This window comes from Papio anubis, chromosome 12 (genome assembly GCF_008728515.1).
Source record: "Papio anubis isolate 15944 chromosome 12, Panubis1.0, whole genome shotgun sequence".
NCBI classification, from domain to species: domain Eukaryota; kingdom Metazoa; phylum Chordata; class Mammalia; order Primates; family Cercopithecidae; genus Papio; species Papio anubis.
Window position 1 is genome coordinate 10,868,094 of NC_044987.1, and position 18,682 is coordinate 10,886,775.

General features: G+C 39.5%; 2 protein-coding genes across 6 annotated transcripts in view; one reads left to right on the plus strand and one right to left on the minus strand.

The window, feature by feature from the left end:
- The window catches only part of LOC100998573 (olfactory receptor 4D5), a 126,473-nt gene extending 107,868 nt beyond the window's left edge, over window positions 1–18,605 (minus strand). For 4 of the 5 annotated variants that reach the window (XR_001895245.3, XM_017949054.3, XM_031652840.1 and 1 more), the window contains exons 1-2: window positions 18,144–18,605; window positions 17,371–17,527 (exon numbers count right to left, since the gene is read on the minus strand). The gene's annotated coding sequence lies outside the window, so the exon portion shown is untranslated. Of the gene's footprint in view, window positions 1–17,206; window positions 17,242–17,370; window positions 17,528–18,143 lie in introns of those variants that run through there. The other variant, XR_001895246.2, reaches the window with a different exon arrangement.
- LOC100997522 (olfactory receptor 6X1) lies at window positions 5,650–6,696 on the plus strand. The gene has a single exon (XM_017949057.3). The coding sequence runs from the start codon at window positions 5,671–5,673 to the stop codon at window positions 6,607–6,609; it is 939 nt and encodes a 312-aa protein (XP_017804546.1). The 5' UTR covers window positions 5,650–5,670; the 3' UTR covers window positions 6,610–6,696.
- Window positions 18,606–18,682: the final 77 nt, after the last annotated feature.

The following is an 18,682-nucleotide window of genomic DNA, read 5'->3' on the forward strand; positions in this document are numbered from 1 at the left end:
TGCTAAGTGAAAGCACCCTGACACAAAAGAATACACAAACCTTATGATTCCATTTATATAAAAATCACACAATAGGTGACACTAATCTACAGACATAGAAATCAGACAGCAGTTGTTGGGGTGGGAGAGAGAGTACTGAGATAGAACTGCAAATGAGCACGAAATAACTTTTTCAGAGTGCTAAGAAAATTCTGTATCTTAATTGAAGTGATTACATGTGTGCATACATCTATCAAAACTCTTCAAACTATATACTTAAAAATGAGTGTATTTTATTTCTACTTAAATTATCCTCATTAGAGTTGATTTTCAAGTTACAGTTCCAACTCTTACATTCATGTTTTGCAGACAGCCTTCTCCAATAATTAGTTATACATGCAATATCCATGAACTCTCTATATGACCCTCAATACTTTAGGCCCCTGTCTTTTCATTTATCCCCATAAGATAGTTCACAAGAAAATTGAATGCAATATCTATTCTGTTCACTCTCACATTTCTGAATACATGGCCATTTTTATATTATTAACGAAACTGACTACCTTTGGTTCAATTCAGTTCATTAAAGCACCCCATTTATTTATTATTTATTAAGATGTCAATAATTTTCCCTCTTGGAGAACTGAGAAATCCAAGATCTAAAAACTTATAAAATTAAAAGATTCTCAGACTTTGGTTAATTACCTCAGGAGTGCAGGAATGATTGGTACCAATTAGAATTTAGAAAACTACAAATTCTTCAGCTTGACTTATGAATAAACTTTTAGTGAGAACTTCCCTGTCTCCTGGGACTCTCTGGAGCAAATTCATGGAGATTGATGTCTCACAGGAACCTGTGAAAATGTTCCACGTTAACAAATTGTTATTTTCAGAGAAGGTATCCTGACCTAGCATGAACAGATGAATTACTCACTCTCAATACCATTCTCCTAAATGCTGAAGAAACCTTGCCATGTCATGAAAGCTTTATGAATAGAATTCAGTAATGCATAAGGACACTTGCATTAAAGTCTAGAAAAAGAGATTCATTTTCTATGCAGAAAAAAAGAGAAAACTTTTCTCTTCCAATTGTGCTGCCTTTATAACCCAACTCTCCTTTTCTGTCAGTCTACTGTGGACAAGGACATACCTTGAGGCTGGAAGTGTTTTCCTGGAAATCAGTAGTGCTGTAAGTATTGCTTTGTCACCGAGAAAGAGTACTATTTTGGAAAAAGCTTTGCTTTTCTCTAAAATGAATTGATATGGCTGGACTTGACCCCTTGAAGTCTTAAAGTAAATCCTAATAAATCAATTTTGGTATCATGCAGAAAAGTCATCACAATGACCTGGACTTGGATCTTCCTCAATGAAAAGTAGTCTTTATTCACCACATCTTACCTAGAACCATCAGTCCTTGAAATGAATTTCAAATTGGTTCTTAGCACAAGTCCCCTGAGTGATTAATCTTGGTTTATTTCTCTTTGTGAATCTTATTCTATATGTGCTTAATGTTTCTGTTTTAGAGTTCTAACCACTGGGCATATTCAAATTTATTCCATAATCAAAGTCTTGAAAATTGAAATTGGTCTTCATCAACAATTTTAAAACAAACAAATAAATAAACAAACAAGACTTGGAACATTTTGCTCTTATCCAGGGAAGAAAGTATGTTAATACTTTTCTTCTTTTTGTCTTCTTCTAAAACTATAAAAAGTTTTAGAAAATGTGGGATTCTTTATTGCACCACAAAACTCAGAAAAAAATGACTCAATACAATTTCAAGCTATTGAGCATTAAATGAGTTAAGAAAGTTATCCGTACTCAGGCAGCCTGAAGAAGCTGGGAAAACAACTAGAACACAGTAAAAACGAAACAAAATACCAGCATATCCCTGATTAGGGAAAGATGGAGCAGAAAGGTTTTCACGCAGCAAAACTCACATCAGAAAAAGCTGGAAGCAGCAGCAAACTTGGAGACAAATTATTTAGCAAACAGTTCCTGTCATGATATGACTTGAGCATCTGAAATACAGGAAACGGTAACATCTATAAACATGTGCATGTGTCAGTTTCCATAAACTTCTAGGTAACTGGGGATAGAGTGTCAACAACCTATCCATTTATATAATCATTTAGAAAATATATTTTGAGAGCTTATTTTGTGTCAAGCCCTATGCTTTAGCCCTGCAGATACTATTGCTGCCTGTAAATGGCTTAGAGTCTATAGCAGAAGCTAAGCAAACAATGAACACCATTCTACAAAGTATTCAGGTATAGATATGCACAGGGCATTAGGAAAGTGTGTAGGAGCAGCACCTTAACTGGACTAGAGATGGTAAGTTAAGGAAGGCTTCCCATGGAGGTGGCTCCTGAACTTAAATTTAGAATTCAGACAAGACTTAGCCAAATAATGGAGAAAGTCAGGAAGAGTACTTCTGGTGAAGAGAACAGCGTGGGCAATGACTGGGAGGCAAGAAAGAAGAAGGCATAATTGGGGAACTAGAGATGGAGTCAGCCAGCTGTTTCTGTAAAGGGCCAGAGAGTAAACATTTTAGACTTTGGGGGTCATATGGTCACTGTCACAATCATTAAACTTCACCATTATAGCACAAAAGCAGCCACAGGCAATAGGTAAACAGATGAGTGTGGCTATGTATTAGTGAAACTTTACAAAAACAGGGCTGTAGTTTGCTAACCTCTAAACCTGAGTAATTCAGTAAGTGTGGAGCATAGAAGGAAGGCAGAAGGAAAAATGACAAATGGCAGAAAATCATGCTGGAAAGGTAGGTAAGACAAGATCATCAGTGGTCTTAAATGTCATGCTGAGGAGTCTGGGATGTTAACTTCAAGGTTCTGAGGAGTGGCATAGTCAGAATTAGAATGGTCCCCCTTGCTACAGTTTGAACCATGGGTAGGAAAGAGCACAGCAAGTCAGGAGACAGGGAGTCCTGTTAGGAGGCTGTGTTCGAATTCTGACGGGAGATGACAGCATGATTTACCGAAGCCAAGGAGAGACGGAAAGAAGGACACACGCTAGAGAGTGAGTAAGAAGTAAAGTTAACAGGAGCTGGTGACTTGGACCCTGGTGGATATGCACAAATCCATTTGACCCTATACATTGTGGCTTTTTTAAAGGAAAAAAAAAAAGTCTAGAGTGTAGGATTGAAATGTAATAGGCATATAGACGGCAGTGTTTAATCCAGTATCTTAGCTCTATAACTTTAGGTTCCTGGCGCTGCTTTCCCGTGTTTCTCTGAATATTGCTTTTACCTGCTAACTTGAGACATCCCCACTTCCCTCCACATCTCACAAAACTTCACATGTGCTCAAAACCCAGTCTATGCAGCTGTCAGGACAGCTACTGCCTGATTCCTCATTCCTGCCACTTCTACCTTCTCAGCATTCCTTCTGCTGAGGACCACTCCCCTTGCCAGGCACTGCCACTTCTGGTATCATTTCTGCTGCCACTGCTGCTGCTATTCCCGGACCCTCATGCTACCAAACCAAGCCATGTTCCTGACAAAAACAGAGAGAGTACGTCTGTCCCCTGTATGTGCCCCACGTGGTCACCTGGATGCCACAGCAGTGCTGTCTATGACCAGAATCTCAAAAGAGGTCATGCAGATACCACCTGCAGCCCCTTCCTCCATAAAGCTTAGATCCACATGTACATGTGTTACAGAGAATAGCTGACACCATACTTCACACACACACACACACACACACACACACACACACACTTGCAAACTCCCTGACTCAAGATTTTTTGCTCCAAAAGCTTCATGAATCTCTCATGTAAACTGTCCTAACTGTTAATTTATCATAAGTACCAGGACAAGTCTGACTCCCAGCTCCAGCTCAAATGAAATTCTCTGCTCTGGTTCTGTTTCACAAAAACTGAATCCTTGTTTGGAATGCATTCCCCCTCTCTCCTTACTCCACTTTCTTTTCCTATTGAACTCTAGGACAACCCAATTCTCCTTGTTTAGAAAAACTTCCTTGACCCCTGCTAAAGATGGGTGAAAAGTCCCTTCTAAGTGTTTTTAAAACAATCTGTGCACAACTCTACACTTTCCTCATGCATGTTGTAATTATTATCCACTTCTGTGTAGTATCTAACCTATCTATCTATCTAATCTATGTCTGCATCACATCTATCTATCTATCTATCTATCTATCTATCTATCTATCTATCTGCCTATCTATCTATCTGATAAGCTCTTTAATTGCCTAGCAGGACTTGAAGCATAGTAAGCTCTCAACAAATGCTTGTGGAATTCATAGGTCTAATTCTCCAAATGGTAGAATGTGTAGCCCTTGGAAATATGATATTGAGCTATAGAGATTGCCACTCTTCTCTGCATGGGGAATGAAGATAATTCCATACCTATCCTATAGAAAGAGACCAGGTTCGCAGCCAGTTATATTGGCCATTAGTGCAAATTCAAATACTTCTCTGTCTCTCATCGTTTTGTGGAAAGGCACTAGAGCTTGCGACATTGTAGACAAAGAATCTTTTCCTTGTCTAGAAAAGAGGTGGGAGAAAATGGAAGTGTTTTTCTTCCCTAAGCAAGCCCTCAGAGAATTACAGTTATCTCACATGAGGGAAGAATGAAACAACCTATCAATGACCCATAAGTTGCCTCTTTCATGCTAAGTTTCTCACGCACTTTGAAAATTGTGAAATTCATTTCACGGTAATTTATCTTACCCATTTCAAAGGAAACCCATATGGAAGACTAGCCTCAATAAGAAAGGAAGTAGTTTTACTATTTTCTGCTGAATTTTAGTAGAACAGAAAGGATGTTCTCAGCCTATGAATTTACATATACAAATAGAAATAGTTTACTTTGTATAAAAAGACATTTAGTCACAAAAAAAGGTTTTGACAAAAATGTACTTTTCAGAGTTCCCATTTTGTTATCCTTAGCATTTGCTAACCTTTCACTTTTGAAGATTAGAGTCTGCAGATCTTTATCCCATATACATTTATTAGGTGCTTCCATATAACAGGCTTTGACTCAGCTCGTTCTGAGATTTTGAATTTGAGTTGAATATATCTCTCTACTTCCTAAACAGTTTTATTCATTTAGTTTTAAATGTTATTTTTGATTCCTTTAACAAAGGAGTCTGAACTAGAATATGGAAGTGGATTTTTAGAAAAACACCTGTTCTGTTATCTAACTTGTATCTCACCACTAATATAACAGCAATGATTTGAGGCTATTTCAATAAACACACTCACACCCACACACAATAATGGCTTCCTTAAATGTATCTGTAATATAATCAGTAACTCTTTTTCAGACTCTGAGAGCAGGGATTAATTTCTTATGAACTCACAGCCATGTGTATGTACATATGTTGTTATACACACTATGCATTTAAAATAGTCATATGAATAATTGACAACAAGCAACCACATTTAACATGATTATTCTCATAGTTGTATAAGGGTGAAAAAATACTTTGCATTCATCAATACATTCAAAGTCTATCAGAAGCTGGTTTTGCTGACAAAAGAACCAGCCAAGTCATCAGTAAAGAAGGATTGGCCAGTGTGTATTTATATGTGGATGAGGGAGGACTTGACATAGTCAGAATCCTCCTTATTTTTTGTCCCAACTATAATCAACTGTGCTCTAAGATTCTCAGGAGCTTTCTTGCTTGTCTTTCTAGGGTATCAAGGGACATGAGAAATGGGACGGTAATCACAGAATTCATCCTCCTAGGCTTTCCTGTTATCCAAGGCCTACAAACACCTCTCTTTATAGCAATACTTTTCATCTACATATTAACCCTTACAGGCAATGGGCTTATTATTGCCATTGTGTGGGCTGTGCCCAGGCTACAAATTCCAATGTACTTCTTCCTTTGTAATTTGTCTTTCCTAGAGATCTGGTACACCACCACAGTCATCCCCAAACTGCTAGAAACCTTTGTAGTGGCAAGAACGGTAATCTGCATTTCCTGCTGCCTGCTGCAGGCCTTCTTCCACTTCTTCCTGGGCACCACCGAGTTCTTGATCCTCACTATCATGTCTTTTGACCGCTACCTGGCCATCTGCAAGCCCCTTCGCTACCCCACCATCATGACCAGCAAACTCTGCCTGCAGCTGGCCCTGAGCTCCTGGGTGGTGGGCTTCACCACTGTCTTTTGTCAGATGATGCTGGTCATCCAGTTGCCGTTCTGTGGCAATAATGTTATCAATCATTTCTACTGTGATGTTGGGCCCATTTTGAAAGCAGCCTGCATAGACAACAGCATTTTGGAACTCCTGGGTGTCCTGGCAACTGTCCTTGTGATCCCAGGGTCACTTCTCTTTAATATGATTTCTTATATCTACATTCTGTTCACAATCCTACGGATTCCTTCAGCCACGGGCCGCCAGAAGGCCTTCTCTACCTGTGCCTCGCACCTGACAGTTGTCTCCCTGCTCTATGGGGCTGTTCTGTTCATGTACCTAAGACCCACAGCACACTCCTCCTTTAAGATTAATAAGGTGGTGTCTGTGCTAAATACTATCCTCACCCCGCTTCTGAATCCCTTTATTTATACCATTAGAAACAAGGAGGTGAAGGGAGCCTTAAGAAAGGCAATGACTTGCCCAAAGACTGGTCATGCAAAGTAAAACATGCAACACATCAAAATGAGCATAATGCAGATAAAAAACAATTAAAGTTGAGTGAGGATTTTGGAGAAGTTTGGTAAAACAAGCTCCCCCCAAATCCCAGAAGTTCTGATTAAATGCTATAGTAAGATAAAGATGCAAAAGCAAACCATCATGGTTAGGGTCTCCTATGAGAACTTGTTACATGTAAATGAACTAGGAGTTTTTCTTGAGAAGAAACAATGTAATTCTTCAACAAGGAAATCTCAGGATATCCTCAGATGCATGAAGTAGAACTCTGGACTTGTCAGTGGTAAACTGAAAGTAGAAACCACTAAGGTCAGAGACAAATGTCAACAACTTTAAAAATGTACCAGGAATCCTGTCTCCCTCTTTGTTTATGACCACCATCTTTTTTTATGACCACCCTCTTTGCCTCATCTTCTTGTCAAAAATATAAAACATTCCACATCTCATTTTCTTAGTTCCTATCATCTTCATCATAAGAGAAGCATGCCTCAGACTTCTAATAATTCTAATGGTCCTTCCAACATGTTTGAAATGAATCAGCTTTGTGTTTGATAATATCTCAATAAGGGGACTTCCATCTTGAAATAATACAAATTTTTAGATAAACTTAGAGGTGTTCATCCTCAGATAACACCAAAACTTGAGAACATCTTATAAAAAGTTTCCATTTACAGTTCATGGATTACAGCAGTTCCTGGGCTCCAATATAAGTAGACCAAGTGCCTAGGAAGCTAGGAAAAGTCTCAGAGCCAATATATCTAGAAACGCTTTCCTACTGGAAAATGCAGCCCCAAGGTTACATGAAGCTCAGGGTTCACATGTAGGTTGTCACTGAAACCCCCAGGGTTCAGTCAGGTCCTGGTGCTTGCTGCACAGAACATCGATCACCGAGTCACTGAGCATTGCCAGGGAAGAAGACTTTAACTGAATGCTGCAGCCAAGAAAAATGGGAGGTAAAGTCTCAAATCCATCTCCCCAAACGCCTAAAATTGGGAGGTTTTATATATAGTGGAAGGGAGGGAGAATAGGAATTAGAGAGGGGTAAGGAAGAAGAGTTGGTAAGGTGAGAAAACAGGAATTATGGAGGGTAAGAAAGCCATCATGATGAATGAGGGGCCAGGCATCTTGTTGTCTGGATTGGTGATCTAGTGGGCTTCATTCAGTCTTTTGCCCAAGAGTCAGTTTCCTGAAGAACTCAGTTAAGACAAATGTAAGTTTCAGGTTTTAAGACAGGGTGTCAATTTCTGTGTTCATTTAAAAATCCATAAATATCTTTTGTGTGGGACAATTGGGCTGGTTTCAGGGTTAGTGAGCAAAGTCCCTCAAAGTAGGCTACAAACCTACTGATCAGACCTTGTCTTTAGGTAAGATATCTTTTTAGGCAATGATAATGCAGGTGATTCAGTTTGTGATAATGAGTATTAGATATGTCCCTTCCCAACAGTAAAGAAAAACTAGCATTAAAAGACCATTAAACTATGGCCAAAAAAAAAAGATAACTGCTGTAAACAAAAAATAAAATTCTAAGGGTCCCTCAATCATCTGAATGTACTCCTCCTCTTGGCCAGGGCACTCCAAAGTTAACCTGAAAGACTGGTTCAGATCATGACAGGAAGAAGGGGTCAGACACGCCTCATTATGCCCTCCTCCCTTTTGGAATTCAGGAAAAGCTGACCAGCATTTAACATCAACACAGACCTTAAGTCTGATAAGAAACATTTACAAATGTACAATCTATTCTCTCTGAAGCTTACTACCTGGAAGCTGCATTTGCATGATAAAACTGGTCTCCACAACCCCTTATCATAACCCAGACATTCCTTTCTATTGATAATAACTCTTTCAACCAATTGCCAATCAGAAAATTTTTAAATCTACCTATAACCTGGAAGCCCCCCGCCCCCTACTTCAAGTTATCCTGCTTTTCTGGATAGAAACAATGTATATCTTAAATGTATCTGACTGATGTCTCATGTCTCTCTAAAGTGTATAAATCCAAGCTGTGGCCCAACCACCTTGGGCACATGTTCTCAGGATCTCCTGAGGGCTGTGCCACAGGCCATGTTCACTTGTATTGGGGTCAGAATAAATCTCTTCCAATATTTTACAGAGTTTGACTCCTTTCATCAACACTGCACATTCCTTCTAATATTGAATTGAAAATTCAAAACAAAATGTAATGAGAAAAAATATTATTATCTCAACTGCTGTACCTGATTTTCTCTTAGAGAGGGAACTGTCTTGGAGCTGTGCAGGAGAAATAGATCATTTGGAAGTAAAGGAAGGGAGAGAACCTAAGGACATCAATATTATCATGAGCTCTATCATCAAAGAATGGTTTAGAGTGCCCTGAATGAGGAAAAAAAAAGATAACATTTAATATTTTCCAAAAAAGAAATGACAGAGAAAGGAAGAAAAAAGGAACCCAAAATGGAGCAAAGCAGAGGAGTCTGTGGGAAGAAGTCAGTGGAAATTCCTCAGAGTCAGGGCACCTAAAAAGCAATTTAAGAATGGAGATGCCTAATGCTCGGTTTGAAGTCACATTTCTACAATGTTGATCTGTCTTGCCCTCAAACCTTCAGTAAAGTCTCCTATATTACCAAATGCATGTATGAACAGAACATGCATGTCACATGCATTCATGTATGTGTGTGTGTTGTATGTGAGTCAAGGAGGAATAAAGTTTCATGTCTGGAATTATATAGTTTGGATTAGAAACAGCCCACAGAGAATATCACAGAGATGGCCACAGAATATGCAGAAATTTTAGGAAGCACTTCACATTTGCAGGGGCTTGGGCAAGTACTCAAGGTAACCTAAATCTAGAGGTATTGGAACATCTGGGCTATATTATTGCTTTTAAAAAGTTTTTAAAAATTTGCCTTCGAATCTCATAAGTATTAGTTTTTCTGGGCCTAGCCTATGACCCTAAGGGTTTCATGTCTAATGGCAGACAAAGGGTAGGATAAAAACATTTTGGCAGATCCAAGAAAAGGGGGAAGGAGGGAAGAACAGGTGTGAGAATACCACGAGGCTTTAATTCATAAAACTTAAAATAGACAACATTTATTCATGCATGTTTATGTCTTACTGATATATTGATATCATATACCAAGCTATGTTCCTGGTACTGATTCTACCGGGAAAAAACGTGTGTGTGCACGTGTGTGTAGGGGGGTATTACAGTAGTCTGCAGGGGTATTAGTTCTAGGAGTTGGAAATGCTAGAGTTACAGAAGTCTATCCAACGGTGAAGCCTCCTGAACATCAAGAATGATATGAATTACAAGAAGACTTCCAGGGAACCATGCCTAAGATCTGACTTTCCCTCACCTACAAGGGAGGCAAAGACATGAAGGAGATTGTGGGCGGCCTCCAGTGTCCAGAGAAGATAGAGTGCTGTTTTCAAGAAAAGGAGCCCTGGCCACAGAGACAAGACAGAACTTGAGACCTCACATTGAACCCTACTGTTTCTCAGGTCTCTAAAGCCAAAATGTCTTTCCTACTCTACTTTTCTCCAGCAGAGTAAGGAATTACAAAAAGATCCATTCAAACAATATCACGAACAACCTACCCAGATCCCTGGATATTATTTTTCTAGTATCAATAACTTTAATGACAAAGTTGAGCGCCTGGATAGACCTGAAACAAATCTTTAACAATTAACTTTAGAGATAATTTGTTTTATGAAAATACACACACTTAAGTAAAGCAGTGTTTTCATGATGCCACAGGATATTCATAAACAGGACTCAGAATTCAAACTGGGTGGGGGGAATGCAGGGTTAGAAAAGGTTAAGTAGGTTCCTTCATTATTGAACTTCTGAGAATCCATAACACTAAGTTAGAGAAAATAATTTCCAAATCTCAAACATATGTGTATAAAAGTACCTCCTATATGATCTTGAACCCAACATAGCTTTATTCATCCCATCTTGGAATTCATTAAGACTTATGCCCATACAGAAACAGACACAGAGACCAATGGAACCGGTTAGAAAATCCAGAAATAAAGCCACACACCTACAACCATCTGATCTTCAACAAAGTTGACAAAAACAAGCAATGGGGAAAGGACTCCCTATTCAATAAATGATGCTGGGACAACTGGCTAGCCATATGCGGAAGTTTAAAACTGGATCCCTTCCTTTCACTATGCACAAAAATCAACTCAAGATGGAGTAAAGACTTAAATATAAAACCTAAAACTATAGAAACCCTAGAAGAAAACATAGGAAATACCATACTGGACATAGGTCCTGGTAAAGATTTCATGATGAAGACTCCAAAGGCAACTGCAGCAAAATAAAAATTGACAAGTGGGACCTAATTAAACTAAGGAGCTTCTGCACAGCAAAAGAAACTATCAACAGAGTAAACAGCCAATCTACAGAACAGGAGAAAATATAAGCAACTTAAACAATTCAACAAGCAAAAAACAAACAATTCCATTTAAAAATGGGCAAATGACATGAACAGACACTTCTCAAAAGAAGACATACACGTGACCAACAAATTCAAGGGAAAAAATGCCCAACATCACTAATCATTAAAGAAATACAAATCAAAACTACAGTGGGATATCATCTCATATCAGTCAGAATGCCTATTATTAAAAAGTAAAAGAAATAACAGATGCTGGCAAGGTTGCAGAGAAAGGGGAATGCATACACACTGCTGGTGGGAATGTAAATTAGTTCAGCTACTGTGGAAAGCAATTTGGAGACTTCTTGAATGTAAAACAGAATTGCTATTTGACCCAGCAATCCCATTACTGGGTATAAACGCAAAGGAATATAAATCATTCAACCATAAAGACACATGTACACATATGTTCACTGCAGCACTATTCCACAATAGCAAAGACATGGAATCAACCTAAATACCCATCAATGATGGACTGGATAAAGAAAATGTGGTACATATATACCATGGAATACTATGTGGCCACAAAAAAGAATGACATCCTGTCTTCTGCAGCAAAATAGATGGAGCTGGAGGCCATTATCGTAAGCAAATTAACACAGGAACAGAAAACAAGATACCACATGTTCTCGCTTATAAGTAGGAGCTAAACATTGAGTACACATGGACACCAAGGAGACAACAGACACTGAGGCCTACTTGAGGGTGGAGGGAGGAAGAAGAGTGAGAATCAAAAAACTACCTATTGGATACTGTGCTCACTACCTGGGTGATGGGATCATTTGTGCATCAAACCTCAGTGACAAGCAATTTACCCCTATAACAAACCTGCACATATACTCCCTCGACCCAAAACAAAAGTTGGAAGAAAAAAAAAACACCTGTCCCATAATTATTGAAAACCAGAGCAACTGCCATTCCAAAATAATACTTTACAATCCTCTACTTAACCAATGATAGTCTTCAAGATCCTGCCTTATTGGAGCAAAACTTCCAGTTCTTATCCTAGATTTCATCTTTCCTCTTTTAACTCAGAAAGACTCACTCCCATCACATTGAATGATATAGCTCTCCCTTACATGTCAACTAATAAACTCAGCTTTGTTTTTCATTTCTACGGATCTTCGCATGCATTATAAATTTCCAAGAAGAGGATGGAGTATATGGTCTTTTCCAAGCTTATCCAGCTACAGACCATTTTTCTCAACGTGTCTCAGACTAGATTTCCTGCTGTCTTCCTTAAGGTATATCTCTAAAGCCACCTCTGTTTTTATCAGGACCTTATCACTCCATGGTATTCACAAATGACCAACTAACTTGGGGATCAGAGTGTAAAAATCAAATATGAGAAAATATAAAGCATAATACAGACACATTTGAATGCAGATAATTATATATTTACCAAGGTACATAATCTAGTGCCTGACCAAGTGGCTCACCACCAGGTCACTTTGAATTACAGATTCTTCTTGCAAGTCTAAATGACTCTAATTATAAAAATGCCATGTACACACAGCTCTTCCAGAACCATTCACTTTCTATACCTGGTGTTCAGTCAGACTTGGATTCAACAACTAGGAGAGTGGAACTCCTACGCAAACTTTCAGCTGGGCTCACTTCACTATCACTACCCCTGCCATTTCTTCAACTTTTGCAAAATAACCTCTCCCTATCCTATTTTCTAACAATTTTTCCTTTTTTTTTTTTTTTTTTTTTTTGAGACGGAGTCTCGCTCTGTCTCCCAGGCTGGAGCGCGGTGCCCGGATCTCAGCTCACTGCAAGCTCCGCCTCCTGGGTTTACACCATTCTCCTGCCTCAGCCTCCCGAGTAGCTGGGACTACAGGCACCCGCCACCTCGCCCGGCTAGTTCTTTGTATTTTGTAGTAGAGACGGGGTTTCACTGTGTTAGCCAGTATGGTCTCCATCTCCTTGACCTCGTGATCCGCCCGTCTCGGCCTCCCAAAGTGCTGGGATTACAGGCTTGAGCCACCGCGCCCGGCCTCTAACAATTTTTCTAACAATAACCATCTTTCTAACAATTAGTTCTTTGCTCTGCATCAAATAGTTTTAAAGAAATAACCCAATGCCCTCCATATCTACTATTATTGCTTTAGTCCAAGTACCTAATCTACAGTAATAGCTTCCTAAGTTATCTCTCCTCATCCACTCATTGTCCCCTCCATTCTCCTCGGTGACCAGAAAGACCTTACAAAGGTGCATATCTAATCATGTTGCTCAATTAATAAAAAAAACTCCAATGGCTTTCCGTTAATTTTATTTATTTTATTTATTTATTTATTTATTTTTTGGAGACAGCTTCTCACTCAGCTGCCCAGGTTGGAGTGCAGTGGCCCGATCTTGGCTCACTGCAACCTCCACCTCCTGGGTTCAAGTGATCCTCCCACCTCAGCCTTCCGAGTAGCTGGGACCACAGATGCATGCCACCACGCCTAGCTAAGTGTGTGCGTGTGTGTGTATTTTTTTTGTAGAGACAGGGTTTCACCGTGTTTCCTAGGCTGGTCTCGAACTCCCAAGCTCAGGTGTTCCACCAGCCTCAACCTCCCAAAGTGCTGGGATTACAGGTGTGAGCCACCATACCCGACCAGCTTCTCATTAATTTTAGCAGTTAATTCGACCTATAAGACCATTAGTCTATTAGGTCTAATCTCTGTCCACAGTATCAGGTCTCACAAATTCCACTATTGCTCTCAGACCACAGCCACACCAGTCTCCTCTCAGTTTCTCCAGTACACCAAACTCCTTCCCATTTCAGAGCTCTGGTCTACACGATTTCCCATTACTTCAAGTATTCTTTTTTACTCACCTCAGTGAAAGGAAAACAAAATCTTGGGACCCCAAACTCACTGTGCCAAAGGTAAAAGCTATGCTTGGGAACTGAATCATGCAAAAACTGCCTTCCTTTTGTTTTGTTTCTAAACACATACTTTTTGTTTCTAAACATGTTTGTTTCTGAAATTCCTTTTGTTTCTAGACACGTTTACTCTACTTCACGTTTACTATACCTTATAGAAAATGCAGATCTATGCATAACTGACTTTGTCCCCACTACTTGTTTTTCAGATGTAAAACGTGGATTGCTGAGCACTGATCAGAGCTTCACAAGAATGGGACTTCTTGCTAGCTGCCTACCCTCCCCTTTTTTTCTTTCCTCCTTCCTTTCCGGCCTGCTCTTTCTCCTTTAAATATTGAAGTCCTCAAAACGCTCTTTGGAAAAAGCACAGGCCACAGATGCTACTGTAACTTGTGTCTACTTTTCCATGGTGCGTCCTCAACCTTGGCAAAATAAACCTCTAAATCAATTGAGATATGTCTCAGACACTTTTTGGTTTATACCCCATCTCCCAACCTCACCTCCAGCCTCAGCTTGCCCAGGCATTCCACAGACTCAGTTCAAATGTCACTATTCAAGAAAGCTTTCCCTAACTACCTCTCTACCAGCACCACCGCCAGGATTAGGACCTCCAGTTACAAGTTCTCATAGCACTCTGTATTTCTCCTTTGGAGAACTTACAACAATTATAATTAATTTAATTAATCATAATTAAATAACCACAGTTAGTGAATAGAGTCAGTTATTTAAACTGTTTTCTTCTTCCCCAACTCCTTCATATCATACACACACACAACCCGTGAAAGTTAGATCAACGAGAATAGATATTACATCTTTCTTATTCTCCATTCTGTTCCATATACCTACCACAGTGTCTTGTAAGAGCAGTAACTCAAACAATCATTGACAAATGAAGGACCAGATAACTGCACTGACAGAATTCAGATCGCATCACATATGGATTATATCTTTTGTATGTAAATATATTCTCTATTATGTAAATATCTCATACTCCATGTTTTCAAAGTAGAAATTGATTACCACTGATATTAGATTAGAATCTCCAGTTTATATCATTCACAAAAATAAATTCCAAACCTAATCATAAAAAGGAGAAGCAAAAAGTAGTAGAAGAAAATACAGGAGAAGCCTTTATGACTTTGGTGCAGAAAAGATATTCTCAAATAAAACACCTAATTTGAAGCCACTGGAGGAAAGAGTGTAACAGATTTGAAACTTTAACACTACAAAGTTAAACAATAATCTATAAAGGTAAGGAAAACATTAATATTAATATTTAAAAATATTCAATGAGATTATAGAGAAAAATATCTTGTATACAGTACATTTTCATGAATTTAGTCAAGTTGACACATAAAATTAATATATCTCTTGCAACATATATGTAAAATGATTAGGATCTAGGATACATAGAGAACATCTAACAACCAATTTAAAAAAACAAAAAGTCCAATAGAAAAATAAAACTCATAGGAAAACTACAAATTACCAACAAATGTATGGAAGAAAGTTCAGTCTCACCATTAATGATGGAAAGGCAAAGTAAAACAATTAGATATTGTGTTTGCCCATTAAACTGTCTGAAATTTACAATCTGGCAACATGATGTAAGGGCATGGATATGGGGGGAAAAATCTCATACGCTGCTGTTAAGAGTGTAAACAGGTGCATTCATTTGGGAGGAAAACTTGACAGTATTCATTAAATGTGTACAACCTTTAACCCAGCAATACTCTTTCTCAGTATCCGTCTTTGTGCATGTATGCACAAAGAGGGTGATCATTATAGCATTGTTTGTAACCCCAACAATTATAAAAACATATGTTTTCAATAGGCAAATTGCTATTTACACTATGGAATGTTATGCAGAAAGTAGAAGGAATAAGGGAAATTTTTATTTACTGCTATCAACAGATCTCCAAGGCCCACTGCTAAGAGAAAACAAATTGAAGAATTCAACATGAACACACGGGCATACACATATGTACACAGAAAATAATACTATTTACTTTCTGTAGATACATATGTACACAGCACATGAAAATAAAGAAAAAGACCTGGAAGATAAACACACTCGGGTCATAAGAACAGCTAACTTCTGGAGAGAGAGGAGGAAGCCAGGGTTGGTAAAAATGTCATTAGTGGCCGGGTGCGGTGGCTCACGCCTGTAATCCCAGCACTTTGAGAGGCTGAGGCCGCCGGATCATGAGGTCAAGAGATTGAGACCATCCTAGCCAACATTGTGAAACTTGTCTCTACTAAAAATACAAAAATTAGCTGGGCTTGGTGGTACATGCCCGTAGTCCCAGCTACTCAGGAGGCTGAGGCAGGAGAATCACTTGAACCCGGGAGGCTGAGGTTGCAGTGAGCCGAGATGGTGCCACTGCACTCCAGCCTGGCGGCAGAGCAAGACTCCATCTCAAAAAAAAAAAAAAAGTCATTAGGGTTATCCATTCACAAAATCTCTTTTCTTCGCCAAACTTGTCAGGCTTCTGAAACTCCTCCTGGGGCGATTGGTGTACTTCCTTGTAAGATCTAATGTTAGCAAAGAACTCTAAGTCCTTTAGCAGGAACTCCCCCATCCTTGGTATCTGACCATCTTTAATACCTGGTCAGGGTCCTCATCCTCCACCATCCCACAGGTGATATCTGATCACCCTGACCTGTCTTCAGCAAGAATCCCATTAGGTTGACTTAGCCAGAATCCCCCTTATGCCTGATGGTTCCCCTTAGTAATTTTCAATCCATTGGCATCCCAAACTCCAAAAAAATTTCCTTGACTATAAATTCCCACTTGCCCATTCTGTATTTAGAGTTGAGCCCAATCTCTCGTCCCTACAGCAAGACTTCATTGCAGTGGTTTACCTTTCCTGGTCCTGAATAAGGTCTCCCTTACCATGCTTTAACAAGTATCACTGAATAATTTCTTCTTTAACACTGTAATGCAGTAAATGTTTAGAAGAACATGTTCATGTATTATTTATGCACTTAATACTAATATTTTTAAATATTCAATGAGATTTACAGAGAAAAACATTTGGTACCTAGTAGGCTTTCATGAAATGTATATTTCTCTTTGTATTAGGTAATTTTATGTGTCAACTTGACTAGCTAAGGGATGCCCAGATAACAAGTAAAACATTATTAGTAGGTGCGTCTGTGAGGGTGTTTCTGGCCAAAATGGTGAAACTCCGTCTCTACTAAAAATACAAAAAAAAAAAAAAAAATAGCCAGGCGTGATGGCGCACGCCTTGTAATCCCAGCTATTGGGGAGGCTGAGGCAGGAGAACTGCTTGAACCCAGGAGGCGGAGGTTGCACAAGACTGTCTAAAAAAAAAAGAGAGATTACATTTTAATCAGTAGACTAAGAAAATCACTCTCACCAATATGCGTAGGCACCATCCAATCCATTGAGGGCCCAAACAGAATAAAAAGGCAGAGGAAGAGTAAATTCACCTCTCTCTTCTTGAGCTGGGATATCATCTCCTCCTGCTTTCTGGCCTTCAGACACCAGCACCTCAATCTCTTTCCGGTTCTCAGGCCTTCAGCTTCAGACTGAATTATACCACCAGCTTCCTTGGTTCTCCAGCTTGCAGTTAGCAGATGTCGGGACCTTTCAACAACCATAATCATGTGAGCCAATTCCTTATAATAAATCTCCTTTTATATGTTTATACATACCCTGTGTGAAAGGAAAATATCTTGGGCCCCCAAAATCACTAAACTAAAGAGAAAATTCAAGCCAGGAACTGCCTAGGGCAAACCTGCTTCCCCTTCTATTCAAAGTCACCCCTCTGCTCACTGAGATAAATGCATATCTGACAGCCTCCTTTGGAAGGGCTGATCAGAAACTCAAAAGAATGCAACTATTTGTCTCCTATCTACCTATGATCTGGAAGCCCCCCTCCCCGCTTGGAGTTGTCCTGCCTTCTGGGTTTACACCTATTAGTTCTGTTTCGCTAATACACTCCCACTTCACCAAAAGTAACTAATCCTTTGGTTCAAACCCAGTAAACAGATCCCAGCAACGTGTCCCATGAAAACGAGGTGGCACATGGCACGTGGAGAGTGGTGACTTACAGGGTAAAAGGGACGAGAGCAAAGGAAAATGTCAGGTATGGGCAGAAAGGTCCCCAAAAGACAAAAACGAACAAGTGAGATCAGGGAAGACAGCCTGAAAGTAAAGAAATACGAAGCAACACTCAAAGGGAAAGAAAGAACAGTGATACCATAATTATTCTCTTTCTGAGCTTCTGATGTTCCATTCAGTTCATGGGCAATGTATCATTTAGTCCTCAGTGTAAACGGTATTATTATGCCCATTTTCTATGATGCACAATAGGGTTCAAAGATGGAGTGATTCGGCCGAGGCCCTGCTGCTGATGGTGAATGCAAGAGCCAGTATTCAAACCTAACGGTGCCCTTTTCTACCATGCTGCAGCGGACAATGCAAAGAAAAAAAATATCAAGAAAAACACGTAGAGGTATCCAAATGAAAACAAACACACAAAAGATTAAAAACAGAAAAGAAAAAAGAAAACCCTTGCAGAAGGTATGCGTGTAAATGAAAGGCCCAAGATGTTAATTCATTCGCTGCAGAGTGGAGTTGGGGGCCGCGGACGGAAGCTGTGGGGTCCGAGGCTTCTTCGCACTGGGTGCTCTGGGAGCACGGAGCCGCAGCCCGCGGAGGGCGCATAGAGAGGACCAAACCTCCCACAGCCTAGAAAGGCTCCAGCGCGGCAAGAAGGCGGGGCGAGCGATCGCTTCC